We start from the raw sequence: 13,285 nt of genomic DNA, 5'->3' as shown, positions 1-13,285 counted from the left end.
AATGTGCTGGTGTTTGGACTCCGCACCAGTCAGTCAAAAACAAGGAGTGATACGCCCTACAGATCAATCAAAATGCTTTTTAAAGGAAACGTCATCAGTAGCATGACGTCTCTTATTTCTAACACCAGTAAACAGCTCCTCACAAACTAAAAAAACAAAGTGGGAATTACACACCATCGCTTCCTGTGTTGGTGCCTTAATTTCAGCATTGAAAAAGCGCACGAACCATCAGAGAGTCTGATGTTTGCTTACTAATTCCTTGAAGGACTCTAAAAAGGTCCATTTACGTTCAATAAGAAAAAAAACTAATTAATGTCTATCTTCCTATTTACGGAGAGAAAGAATGTGCAAAACAGACCTTACTGCGCAAAGACTAAGCGCCGTTTTTCTGGTTTACCTTGTTCGAAAGTACTTATGAAATCTGCTGTTTGTTGGCTTGGTAACCTTGAAACAGCTTTCTCATGAAAGCCTAGGGGGTAACCAGTCGTTTGTGTGTCTTCTGTGTGTCGCATGTGGGATACATTTTATGTCAACCTCTCAAAGTTACAAGATGGAACGGTTACCTAATAGGCGAAGACTTTCTACAGCGTCAATTGTGGGTAAGTATGCATATTAATTATACATTGCTTTCTTAAAACAATGACAGTTAATTCAGTAAAAGTAGTCACATGGCAGGCTTCCAATCAGAACAAAAACGAGTACTGTATTGAGCTGCAACCATTTTACTGTTTTCACAATAAAAAATACTCAATTTCTGTTCAGGCTGTAATGTTAATCTTTATCAAAATAACTGATAGTAGCATTTTTAAATTTAAACATGCTGTCAATAACTTTGAAAATTGTTTCGTAAATGTAGTTTTAAAAATAATATTAAAGTGCCACTTACAGAAATACAAAATCGGACTACAAAGAAACTAAAAATTGAGAGTCCTTGAGACAACCATCAGTTTTCTTCACCCTCCAGACAGGGGCGGCTCGTGCATAGGCACTGCGGAACTGCTGCATCCCCAATTTTTCTCTATACATAAATATATTTATTAATTTATTTATATTTGCTTGTAATATTTAATTTTATCATCAACAATCCTATACAATTCTCTTATTTTGTATAAAAAATAATAAAAATCCATCTTGTAGCACTTAGGAGGACGAAGGACGTTAGCAGCACTGTGTTTACCACAGTGTCATATTGCTACGCGCGCAAGCATATGCCCATCATAGTGAAATTCGAGCTATTAGCGTAATGCGGCACTGTCCGTCGCGCAGTTCCACTGTTGTTTATATGCAGTTTGCTCCAGTAGTAGAGTGTTCGTAGTGCTTATCGTGTTTACTCCGTCTCTTTAAATATTACAATTAAAGACATAACATTTGTTATAGTTTTTATTTTAGAACATTGCTGGGGTTATGATAATGGAGTTTATTTTTAAGTAATTTTGAATTATACTAAACTGTATAATTTTATCGATAAGAAACTATTTTTTTTTTAATTTTTACCATAATTTTGATATTTTATCCAAACGTATACACTGTACTTACAGTCCCTATCCCAATGGCTTTAACAGGCCTTTAAGGCCCACAACCTTCCAAGCATGCTTGGATTTCGTAACCGAAATACGAGGATAGAATGGTCACTCCTATGCCTCAAGGTATTCTTGGCTGTATCCCTGTGTGTTCAATGGTCCGGTTTGCCTGCTTGCGGGATGAAAAACACCAGATAAACTGGCGGAAAAAACCCTACTGCCCGCGCCCAAGACCGGCTAACTTGGCTATGGCTGAGGAAGATCCTTCAGCTCTTCACGTCTCCGACGGGAATCGAACCTAGGACACTCCATCCCCAGGCATATGGTTGCGAAGCACAAAGCCACTAGGCTAACCGCGCGGACACCGTACTTACAGTGTGTATGTATATTTCGAAAGTTGCAGCACCCCACGATCTCATCTCAAGCCACGAGCCTCCACTACTTCCAGTATTTATTTATCACCACTTTGTTATCAATTCTTAAGACTCCGAAGTTGAAACGTCAGTTATGAGATTACTTTTATTCTGACACATCTGAATACATGACCAAAAAGGCTTAATTTTGAGTCCCATCCAGAATGCAAGGAATATTCATAAGGACTTTCTAATGAAAGCGAGTTAGTCTCAAGTAGGAAGTGATAGGTTTTCAAGTAGACGAGGAAAACGTCTCATCTTCCATTAACATGTTGGGTCCCACTCTCAGCCGTGCCTTCATTTCTTTATCCATAACAGCCTGCGGATAAAGATTAAGTGCCACATCATTAAAAACATTGCTCTTGTAACTACTTCGCAGTCAAAGGGCATTGAATTAACACTGAAGAAGATGGAGATGTATTACAGGTACACTGAACTTTTATGTTTGAGCGAAAGCATTCATTTTCAACTACTTTCCTAACGTATTTTACTTAACCAATAACTAGGATTGCCGTTAGAACAGCAAATGTCTAATATAGTTTAATAGTGACATGATAGACGACTACTGGTTACATTATCAAAACATTATTTTCCAATATCCCGTGAATCCGACTTTATTTTTAAGAACATATTCAATGGATCTTTAAGGCTAAGGAACTGGAATTCATTAAACTAATCGGTTCTATGAAGACTGCTGGTTAATAGCGGAGAGTTTTTCCCCCATTACGGATGGAACAGAAATCAGTGAATAAAAAAAGAAAGTGATGGTCTGTAGAGTACTCAAGCGGTAATTAAGTATACTATTAAGTTAAGGGGATAATAAATACCTCATTATTTTAAAGCCGGATACGAAACTCGGAGATCGAAATCTAAGAGTTTCATCCCGAAGAACTATCGGCGAGTCCAAGCGTAGTTCAACACCTGGGTAATATCTGGCTTTAAAATAATGAGGGATTTATTATCCCCTTAACTTAATTTACGCCGCCAGAAAAAATAACCTCTTTGGTCTTTATCTTAGTAATAATATATGAGTACACCGGTCTGGCAATTCGTTAGTAGGAGTATATGTAAGTTCGGTTCACTTAAACCTTGGTATTTTCCAGGTCTACCTACTCACTGATGAGACCCCAAAGAGGGTTGAAACCGGTGCGGGTTAGGCTTGGATTCTGAGAGGCTCCACTTGGAGGTAGGTTTTTGCTTGTCTCTGCTTGGAGCCACCGCTGAGATTATGGCTCTGCTTGGTGGTGGGGTGAGCCTGCCACTGGGTAGAGCCTATGCTGAGAAGTTCTTCTCGGTGACGGGGTGAGCCTGTCACTGAGTGGAACAACGCTGAGATGGGCGATCTTTCGGGATCGCCTAATTTTTAGAGCCCGCTTCACCTATACAAAGGTCGAAACCCCTCTGGGTAGTGACCTTTCCTCATAATGTAAAACAGTAATACATCTCGTAGGAGCTGCGTTTTACATTATGAGAAAATATTAAGGATAGTGACGGAGTTTGTTCCACCTTTGCTCCGAGTTGCCCTAGTGTTGTACTACCCAGGTGTTGACTTACGCTTGGACTCGCCGATAGTTCTGCATGAAACACTTAGATTTCGATCTCCGAGTTTCGTATCCGGCTTTAAAATAATGAGGGATTTATTATTCCCTTAACTTAATTTACACCGCCGGAAAAAAATAACCTCTTGGGTCTTTATCGTAAGTATACTATACTAGTACAGCATGGCTTAATTATTACTCTACTATTTCCATTTCAGTTTGTTTATTAGATATTCTTAATTTGTAATACCTCTTCTTTTTAAAAATATTTTTTTCTATATAAAAACTGATATACAGTATTTGTATGTTCAATTTGCAATCACATATTAAAGATTAGCTTTAACATTGAAGCGCATTTTTAGTGTGAAATTCATTTTTATCCTTCTTAGGAAAATATAGTAATCTGTTTAGAATATAAATCCAAACAGGTATTTTATCATTTATTCCTCCTTTTTCCTGCAACTTTTCTTAGAAAGTTTATTTCGGACTTTTTTTGTAATCCGCTGCTGTTGCAAAGCCCATTTATTTTTTATTCTTTGAATTTTCTATTAATTCAAATAATTCTTTGTTTGCTCACTTTGTCCACATATTTCATTATAAAATTCGTATAAAAGTCGTCTTTCATTCCACAATAAAGCCTGAAGCGACTTAAAGATCTTAAAGATGCAAAGTGAATCTTGGGTACCGAACAGTGAAAAAATTGTTAGCAAAATGGACCATGTTATCCTACTGCTGTCATGCGTGGCTCAGTCAACTGAAGGGACTAAACAAGAATTCAAAGTCACGTCCCGATTCTTTGGCATAAATACAAGTTTATTCACGAAGGTCACAAATCCACGTGCATCAGTTCTTGGAAATTCATCTTGCTGATTACCCAGTAGCTGGCACTCTTGCGTGTGTTTTTATATCACCAGCAGTCGATGATCAGCAGTTTAACACTTGAGAAAGCAAATCTATAAATATTATCCATTGAATGAGTATTTACAATGCCACCACGCATTTCGTCCTTTCGAAAAATGATATTAATACATCCTGTTGCTGTTCGCAGTAGACCTTTATCATTTGCATTCAATTTTCGTCCTTCCAATAAAAATTATTAAAACGAAGAAGCTTCCATGTATTTAACGTACCTATAACTGTTATCTTACTAACTGAAGGTCTGAAATGACTTTAAAAATGCCATGTTTTGACTACAGAACATGCTTCTCGGATTAGCTAATTTCCCCGCTTATGTACTACAGTTTCTTATAAGTTTCTACATATTCTTATGAATTCACATAAGAATGCACCCCCACACTAAGGCGACATTAAGTAGGTTACTGAAACCAAGGTTAGTAACCTACGGAAGTAAAATATCTTGCTCTTCGCACGAGCCTCCGTAGCTCAGTCAGTATAGAGTGGTCGGAAAGACCTGGGTTCGATACCCATCAGTGACGTGAGGAACCTTTCTCTGGTCTCTTTCGACTAAAGGTGAGTTAGCCGGCCTTATACCGAGGTAGGGTTTTTTTCACCTGTAAACTCGGGTTTTTTGTCCCCCAAAACAGACAAACCGGTCCCGTGAACACAAATGGATTACAGCCATGAATACGTCCATGCCATATGTCGGTACCGAGCTCGGATAAAATTGAGGTTGGGTGACAGCAATGGTGAACTACCCTGTAAAAATCTCAACCAAGAATACTTTGTGGACAATGCCTACAAAGTCACCTATGGTCAGAAACCTATTGAGCAACAAGTAACATATTGAGAAAGAAAAGTTCAGCTTATTAATAGCTAAATTTGTGATAGTGTATACATGTTTTGCTAAACGTCTCACAAAGCATCAGCAGAAAGCAACAAGAGTAAAACGTTCACAATTAACCTGATATAGCTGTGTACTTGCAACAGATATCGTTTATATGACTGAGCGTATATGATAGTAGCTAAAATACACTATTATTCTTAAATTCAATCACATTATCTGCGCTCGTAACCTCCAAATGCAATCCATTTTAATCGGGCACCGCTCGATGAGAGAAAAATCTAGCTCTTTCACCGCTTCTTCACTGCATTCATTCTCAACTTCCATGGATGCTTCTTTCTCCTCTCCCCACCTTCATAAAATGGGGGAAAATGAAGATTCTGTGCATTATGTCATACATTTGCAAGAACTTTATCGTAAGAAACCAGAGAATTCATTTTATTGCTGACATGAAACCTGCCATACCACCTCTGCAACAAGTTACTTTTGTATTATGTAAGATATTAGTATTCATTTCACAACGATTTAGAGAATACAAATAAAGCAAGTAACACATTCGTAACCAAATTTACGTTAGTAATTACTCAAGACAACTGTTAACCCATTATTCACCAATAGGCAATTGTTTTCAAAGCAACTGTGTATGGAAGACTTAATTACCTCGTCTGCATTGCAAAATGGATTCGTCTTTCCTTATATCAATTTGAAACATCTGCAATAGTGACAGGTCTTACCACGTGTGTCAGAAAAAGCAGAACTCATTGCCCATGAATATAACTAGAAGGAAAACGACTTTTAATTAATAACGCTAATAAAAAAACTAATAAAATTACTAATAAAATGCGTAAATCAAGAATGACCTTCTCAGTAATCATTAACTTGTAGTTGTTGCCAGAATCAGACTAAAGAACAATCATTTCCTCTAAGCAATCAATCAGTCATTACATAAGAGAAACTTAAGATTTCTTGGAGATATTCGATGGCTCCAGTTTCTTGTTTAAGGAATACAAACCCGATTTTTCGGGAGAAAGATATTAACAAAAAAATAATCAAAAATTACATTTAAAAGTTTCAGCCACTTCATTATAAGTGAACATGCGATGCTGAAGCGATTACATTCAAACGAATAATAATAAAGTAAATATAATAAAAAATAAAAGTATTCTTTGTCTATTTCTCATTTGTAGTGGTTTGCGGGATGTTGGTATTTTCAATACTGATGATACAAAAATTGTACTGTAGTTTGTAACGTAAGTTTTTCATTAACCTTTGATCGCACACAAACGAACAGAATATTTAAACCTGGAGAGAAAATTATCTGAAGACGTGTTTTGTGAATTCCACCCACGAAAGTTTGTTAGCCTATTAGTACATTGATATTAGTGGCTTAGATGATCTATAGATTAGATCATCTGGAAACTCTGCTCTATAAACCAGACCTGACAAGTTTTCAAGTCACTTCAAGGGAGGGTGGTAGTCTCGTGCTGGGAGGTGAAATTCATTTTTCAGCCAATGGTTAGAATTATATGATTGAGATTTTTTTTTAATAAAGGAATTGCCACTTCTACAAAATAAAACTCGGAAAGAAACCCTGAATAAATCTAACTGATTCAGCCAGAAAGGCATGTGTAAGAATAAGAAAATTAGACCTCCATGGTGGAATCAAGAAGTTAACGAGGCAGTCAAGGAAAAGAAAGAATCATATAGAAAATTCCTGGCAAGTAAGTCAGATTGTATTTTAAGAGAATACAGAGACCAATGTAAGAAAGCGAAGCACGTGTAAAAACTAGCTAAAAAAGTAATGGGAAGACTTTGGTAAGAACATAGAAAATAAATATTAGGAAGGTGGCAAAATATTCTAGAGGCTATTGAAAAAGTTTAAAAATGGAGGAAAAGTACTGTAAAAGGAATCAGAGATGATAAAGGTGACATGAAAAACTGAAGATAAAGGTCTTCAAATTAAGTGGATATTGAATCCAACATTATTTCTTAGCCGAATAAGAAACTCAAAGATAGAAAATCTATCCAAGAGTTTCATGCCGAATATAGAAACTATAAAAGTTCGGCCAGTTCAAGCGTAAGCCAACAGGTGGTACATGCTGGGGCAACTTGTAGTAAAGGTGTAGTAAGCTCCGATCACGGTCCTTAGTATTTTCCCATAATGTAAAACACAACTCCTAGGAGATGTATGCTGTTATGCATCATGGAATAATGTCACTACCCAGACCGGTTTCGACCTTTTTTGAGGTCTTGTCAGTGAGTAGGTAGACCTAGATGTAAATACTGAGGTTGCAGTAATACAAAGCTTATTTCTTTACTGTACGAGTCGCCAAAAGGTGCATTAATAAATTACTGAGATACTAAGGACATTGATCGAAGCTTGCTCGACCTTTACTACGAGTTTCCCCAGCATATACCACCTGTTGGCTTACGCTTGGACTCGCCGAACTTTTATAGTTTTCTATATTCGGTATGAAACTCTTAGAGCGTCTATCTTTGAGTTTCTTATTCGGCTAAGAAATAATGTTGGATTCAATATCCACTTAATTTGAATAAATTTACTTCGCCGAAGTGAAGCCTATTGGCTCTATATCTCAGTGAAGATAAAGGTATTCTAGACGTCTGGAGTAATTACTTCGAAAGACTGATAAATGAAACAAGCAGTAACAGGATGGTAATAAAAGCACTCAGCAGGCATGCAGTCAGGAAGACATCAATACTTCAAGTGAACAAAGCCATCAAAAACCTGAAATGCTGAAAGGCAGCTGGAGTAGATGATATTCAAACAGAATGCTTACGTATGGAGGTATAAACGTTTTACGGTAGTTGAAGTACATAATTCAGAAGTCATAGTTAGAGGATAGAATTCCAGATGATTGGAGTAGAGCTCTTATAGTATCCATATATAAAAAGGGAAATAAAAAACTGAATGTGAGAAGTACAGAGATATTTCTCTACTGAGTGTTCCTGGTAATATTTATGCTAGTATACTTGAGAAACGACTAAGAAAAATCTAAGAAAAAAGAGAAGATTGTTGAAGAACAAGCTGGATTCAAGCCAAATAGGGATTGCTATGACCACATTTTCACTTTAAGACAAACAGTTGAGAAATCGTGGGATCATAACAATCATAACAAATCATAGCAAGAATCTTCATTTAAGTTTTGTAGATCTGAAAAAGGCATATGACATGGTCCCAAGAGGAAAGCTGTTCAAAACACTTGTTATATACTGTAAATGGGAGATTACATCGATCAATACAGTCATTATTTAAGCTAAGTCAGTAGTTAGAATTGAAGGAGGTACAGGAAGATGGTTTGATGTTAAGCCAGGTGTGCGCCAAGGTTGCATGTTATCTCCACTGTTATTCATTATCTATATGGATCACATTATGAAGGAAAGCAGTATTTAATCTGATAAAATTGGTGAAGGTAAATCCTGTTCTTTATTTTATGCAGATGATGTTATACTTCTGAATAAATCCAGTACCAGTCTGCAAGATTCCCTGACTAAATTAAATAACTGTTGTAATAGATTTGGTATGAAAATCAGCAATAAAAAGACAATGCAAATAGGCAGAAACATTGAAAACCTCGACTGTATCCTGAATGATGAGCCTATAGAACAAGTAAAACATTTCAGCTATTTTTAGCGAAGATCGCAAATTAAATATGAAAACAGACAATAGAATTAGTAAAGCTGGTATGGTAAGAAGTCAGTTGAATAAATTTATATGAAATAAGATAGAATTAGTGAAACCATTAAATTATCTGTATACAAGACAGTGTTCACACCAATTTTAACTTATGGATCGAGAGCTGGGTTAGAAATAAACACTTGATTAAAGACTAGAGAATTTCTGATATGAGATTTCTGAGAACGATTAGTGGAATTCATAGATTGCACAAATGGCAATATCAAGTTCATTCCTAATATCCTCATTTTTAATATGATATTGCCATTTGTGCAATCTATGGATTCCACTGATCTTTCTCAGTGTGTTTATTAGCATTCAGGAATGCGTTAGCAAAGCTAATCTCATAGAGTATGGTCACTTAAACAGAATGGGCGAGGAAGGATTAGAAAAGCAAGTGTTCTCTGCCAGGTTGGCAGGAAAACGATCCCCTTAGGAAGTCCAAGATATAGGTGGATTGATACAGTGAAAGCGCCTTAAAATACAGAAATATAAAATTGATATTTTAATGATGAAATATAACAGATTAATGTGGAGGGAAATTGTTGATCGAAAGTCAGTAATGGTATAACGTTTTCATGTATTTTTACTACCATAATTATCCTGTTCACTCCTTGAGGGTACATGTCAGGAATTTGATAAAAAAAAATACAAAGAAACATTTGCTGTACAAAACAATGCAGTTTACTGAGAATTCTTTCCTTCCCTCCAAAAATGGATGGAGTGGAAATAATTATTTCTTACAATCCATCTTCGTTCTGTAGTAGTGGATCGACGGTTCGTGTTCATCAATCCACCCTTCTGCTGAGTGAATCGAAATATATTCACTGAATCTATCTCCCTCTTTAGTCATATGTTTCATGACTCATTGATGTGTACTTAGTTGGGTTACTGGACAAAAGGTTTTTGTCTGCTTTCGTTAGCATAATTGCGGAAATTTATGTAAAACAATTAAGTTCTTCCTTGTTTGAGGATCTCTTAAAGCCACATATGAAACATTTGGTAACGAGTTTTAGATGAGTAATCCCATGTACTCGTTCTCGGATGTAGGAAGTTTTTTTTTCCTTCTAGAAACCGTTTTCATCCTGTAGTTGGTCAGTTGAAATACGCAGTTGACTGATGATTGCGGGATAATAATTTGCTTTTGGCAAAAATGGGTAACTTATTCTGATATGAGAAATTGGTTCTGATAACAATCTTCCACTCGAGTGCCTATAACTCATGGAAAAGTTGTCCAGCTTAATGTTGAATAACTTGTAGCTGATTTTTTTTTTCATTTTTGTTATCCTAAGAAAGGCAGCAGTGTGCTTCCCAAACTTCTGGATGTCAGGGCCCGGATAAAAATTCTTAATTATATTATTATTCCTTAACTCTAGTAGACTGAATTGAAAAATACAAATACATCTTCGAGGATATTTGTTAGTTTGGTTACAGACTTTCCTTACCTTCATTTACTTGTAGTAGTGTTTTCCAAAGTGGGGTATGCGTACCCGAGGGGATCTTTATGAGGTACGAGGCACGTTCAATTTTACTTTTATATTTTTTGTGAACGTACAGCGCAAGTGTATTGTATAATTCATTTTCAATAACTAATAAATCTAAAGGAAGCTTTAAACTTCCTTTCGATTGATCTTCTTTAAGGCCACACTTTGCGATATCGCTTCAACCGCGTGGTTCGAACAGTTTGAATTAAAAGTTTAAAATCAGATAGTTTGAATCCTCACTGGCGAAACTCGTCGGTCCATTTCTACATCATTCGTACTTAAATTGTAACAGTCCTCAACAAAAGTACCATTCAGAAAAGTATTGACTATTATCTTTCAGCCACACTACAATCTAATGTGAAGAGGATTTCCATCCCCATTTCTAGTACCGTGCTCACCTTAAAGGAAAGTGTGAATAAATAGCACGGATTATTTGCAGATTCAACCTATATGCTTCCTTCAAACCAGGGAGAAACTATCTTCTTTTTTTCTCATCATCTGCAAAGGATAAATCACCACCTCTCTCCTTACAAGATGTCTATCAAGTACCCTGCTCATGTGATCTTCGCCACTTCAGACTGGCTGCTCTGCTTTCATTATAATCCAAGAATGCCAACTCTATACTGCATTTTTGGAATATGAGAAGACCTACCCTGCATCTCATACCATTAACAATAGCCACAGTTGTTTGGAACCATACAAATATTCTTTATAACAACAGATTCAATTTTGGTTGTCTTTTGCTTGAAATGTGTGAAACTCGAAACCATCTGAACTGTTAACAGCTCTGACTGTATGCCAATCTCAAAGTTTGGGGAAGTGATTACCATTAACTGTTCATAGTATTTAAAAAAATAGGTACTTAATTGCAGAAGCTTTTATAATTTCTCAGTTGAATTTAATTGCGTAATATTATCAACTCGGTCGCGATCAAGATAGGAGCTAGTAAGCACATGATAAGTGATTCATTCTTAGGAATTGTGTTTTGAATGTCGTCACTGAAAATATCCGTGTTACACTGGATGAAATATATCGTAGTCATTAAATAAAATTCTGCATTTTTTTCTGTGTGTGAAAATGTAGAAGTATATAGAAATAAATGAAACGGTCTACGAGAGATAGTTTACTTTCCCCTCCCCCAAGTGGTTAATAGGCTAAGGCTAAAACTACAGAACCTGATTCGAAACCTTTTCAACAGAAAAAAAACCCCATCAGTTGCATCAAACTTATTACTGAAAATTTACATTTCGTAATTTAATTTGCGTAACTAAAATGCATTTTAAGATATTTCAAGTGTTTTTCACATATTATAACGCAAATAATAAATATCTTTACCATTATTCGCGTTTGAATGAAATATTCTAACTTTTCCAAAACTGTATTTGGCTGAGAGGGGGTACAACGGTGCTATTCAAATACTAAGAGAATTAAGTGAATAATACAAGTTTGGAAAACATTGATTTATAGCAAAACATATCAAGACATACATGATAAAAATAAACTGGTAGAAAAGTAATTACGCAAATTACAACGCATAATAGATTGGTCTCGTAGCCTTATTTGCTTTGGCCGTCATTATAACCGGTTTCAGCAGATTATCGCTTTCTTGTACTCAAATTAAGTGATTCGCAGCAAATAGTGCATGTTATAAATTTGTTGCAACCAAAAACTGAAATCGGAAGAAATCTGCGCTGTTTGCATTAAGAAAATGGAATTCCTGTGATCCTTTTATGTATGGTTAAAGCCTCCCCACACACATGTATTTCAATCCTCTGTTGAATGCTTCCTGATGTCAGCCACCTCCACTCAGTCATTCTTCCATCTTCTCTCTGGTCATCCTTTCATCTTCTCTAGGCATTCGTCTTCCTCCATATGAATGCCACTGGGTGATTGTATTGTCTTTGTCCATCTGTAGCTGTTCATCCGAGCAATATGTCCTGCCCCTCTCTATTTTAATTTTAAAATCTCTTCCCTATATCCAATACTTTCATTCCTTATATCTTGATTCCTTATTTTGTCTTGCAGTGTGATGTTTAGCATGGCGCTCTCGCTCGCTCCCTCTCTCATTCTATGCTCAGTTTTCCTATTCCGTCCATTCTTTGTTGGTCACGTGTCTTATCCATATGTCATAATTTAGATGATGCATTGAGTGAAAACTTTGCCTCTATTTTCTCGTTTAATACAAGAATTTATTCAGTTCGCTAAAATCCACCCAACTTAGCTGAATCGTTTTTATTTCTCAATGCATCTCTTTCCTAAACGTAATTATTATTTACTGTATCTGCTTATTCAATTTTTTCCATTGATATAGCTCCTTTTGGCATTCAAATCAAGTTCATTCAGGGCATATTTTAATACTGCATTGAATATTTGGGCGAAATAGTATCTCCTCGGCGTGCTCCATTATTTATTTGGAATTGACTGCTTTGTTCATCTATAAGGATACCAGCAGTTGTTCCTTCATATATTTTGTTTATTAGATGTATATAAGTTTGGTTACTTACTCCATATATCTTTTAATATCTATCTTAAAGAATTTCAGAATAAATTTTAGAACCTACATTGAATGCAATTTAGAATTTTGTACGCTTTATTATAGAATCGTTCATCCCGAACTGCTCACATGCATAAAAGGGCTACACTGACATGCAGCAATGAATTGAATAATATGAGAAATTCCCATCAAAAATAAAGTTCACGGCACGATGTTTTGAATAATTTAAGAATAAAAAAAGATGTTGCCGTTCAAAGTATTTTTATTATCATCCCTTTGTTTTCATTTATATCTTTTCCGTATCAGAATTATATCTTCAACCTATAAGTTCACCTGGGATTACTGCGTCAATTTTCCACTTATTCCCACTGGAGTTATATGATGCATCATCTGTTGATGTC

At 36.0% G+C, this 13,285-nt stretch overlaps 1 protein-coding gene across 1 annotated transcript in view; it reads left to right on the top strand.

The window, feature by feature from the left end:
• The first annotated feature begins 529 nt into the window (after positions 1 to 529).
• Positions 530 to 13,285, top strand: part of LOC150092534 (DNA damage-regulated autophagy modulator protein 1-like) — a 35,167-nt gene continuing 22,411 nt past the window's right edge. Inside the window, exon 1 of the mRNA XM_090414708.1 lies at positions 530 to 599. Coding sequence (XP_090270834.1) covers positions 551 to 599 — 49 coding nt within the window. The 5' untranslated portion in view covers positions 530 to 550. The remainder of the gene's footprint in view (positions 600 to 13,285) is intronic.

Source organism: Typopeltis vanoorti, chromosome 25 (genome assembly GCF_054136105.1).
Source record: "Typopeltis vanoorti isolate ZY-2024b chromosome 25, IOZ_Tvanoo_1.0, whole genome shotgun sequence".
Classification (NCBI taxonomy): domain Eukaryota; kingdom Metazoa; phylum Arthropoda; class Arachnida; order Uropygi; family Thelyphonidae; genus Typopeltis; species Typopeltis vanoorti.
The sequence above is the reverse complement of the archived record's forward strand: the minus strand, read 5'-3'. Positions and strand labels throughout refer to the sequence as shown.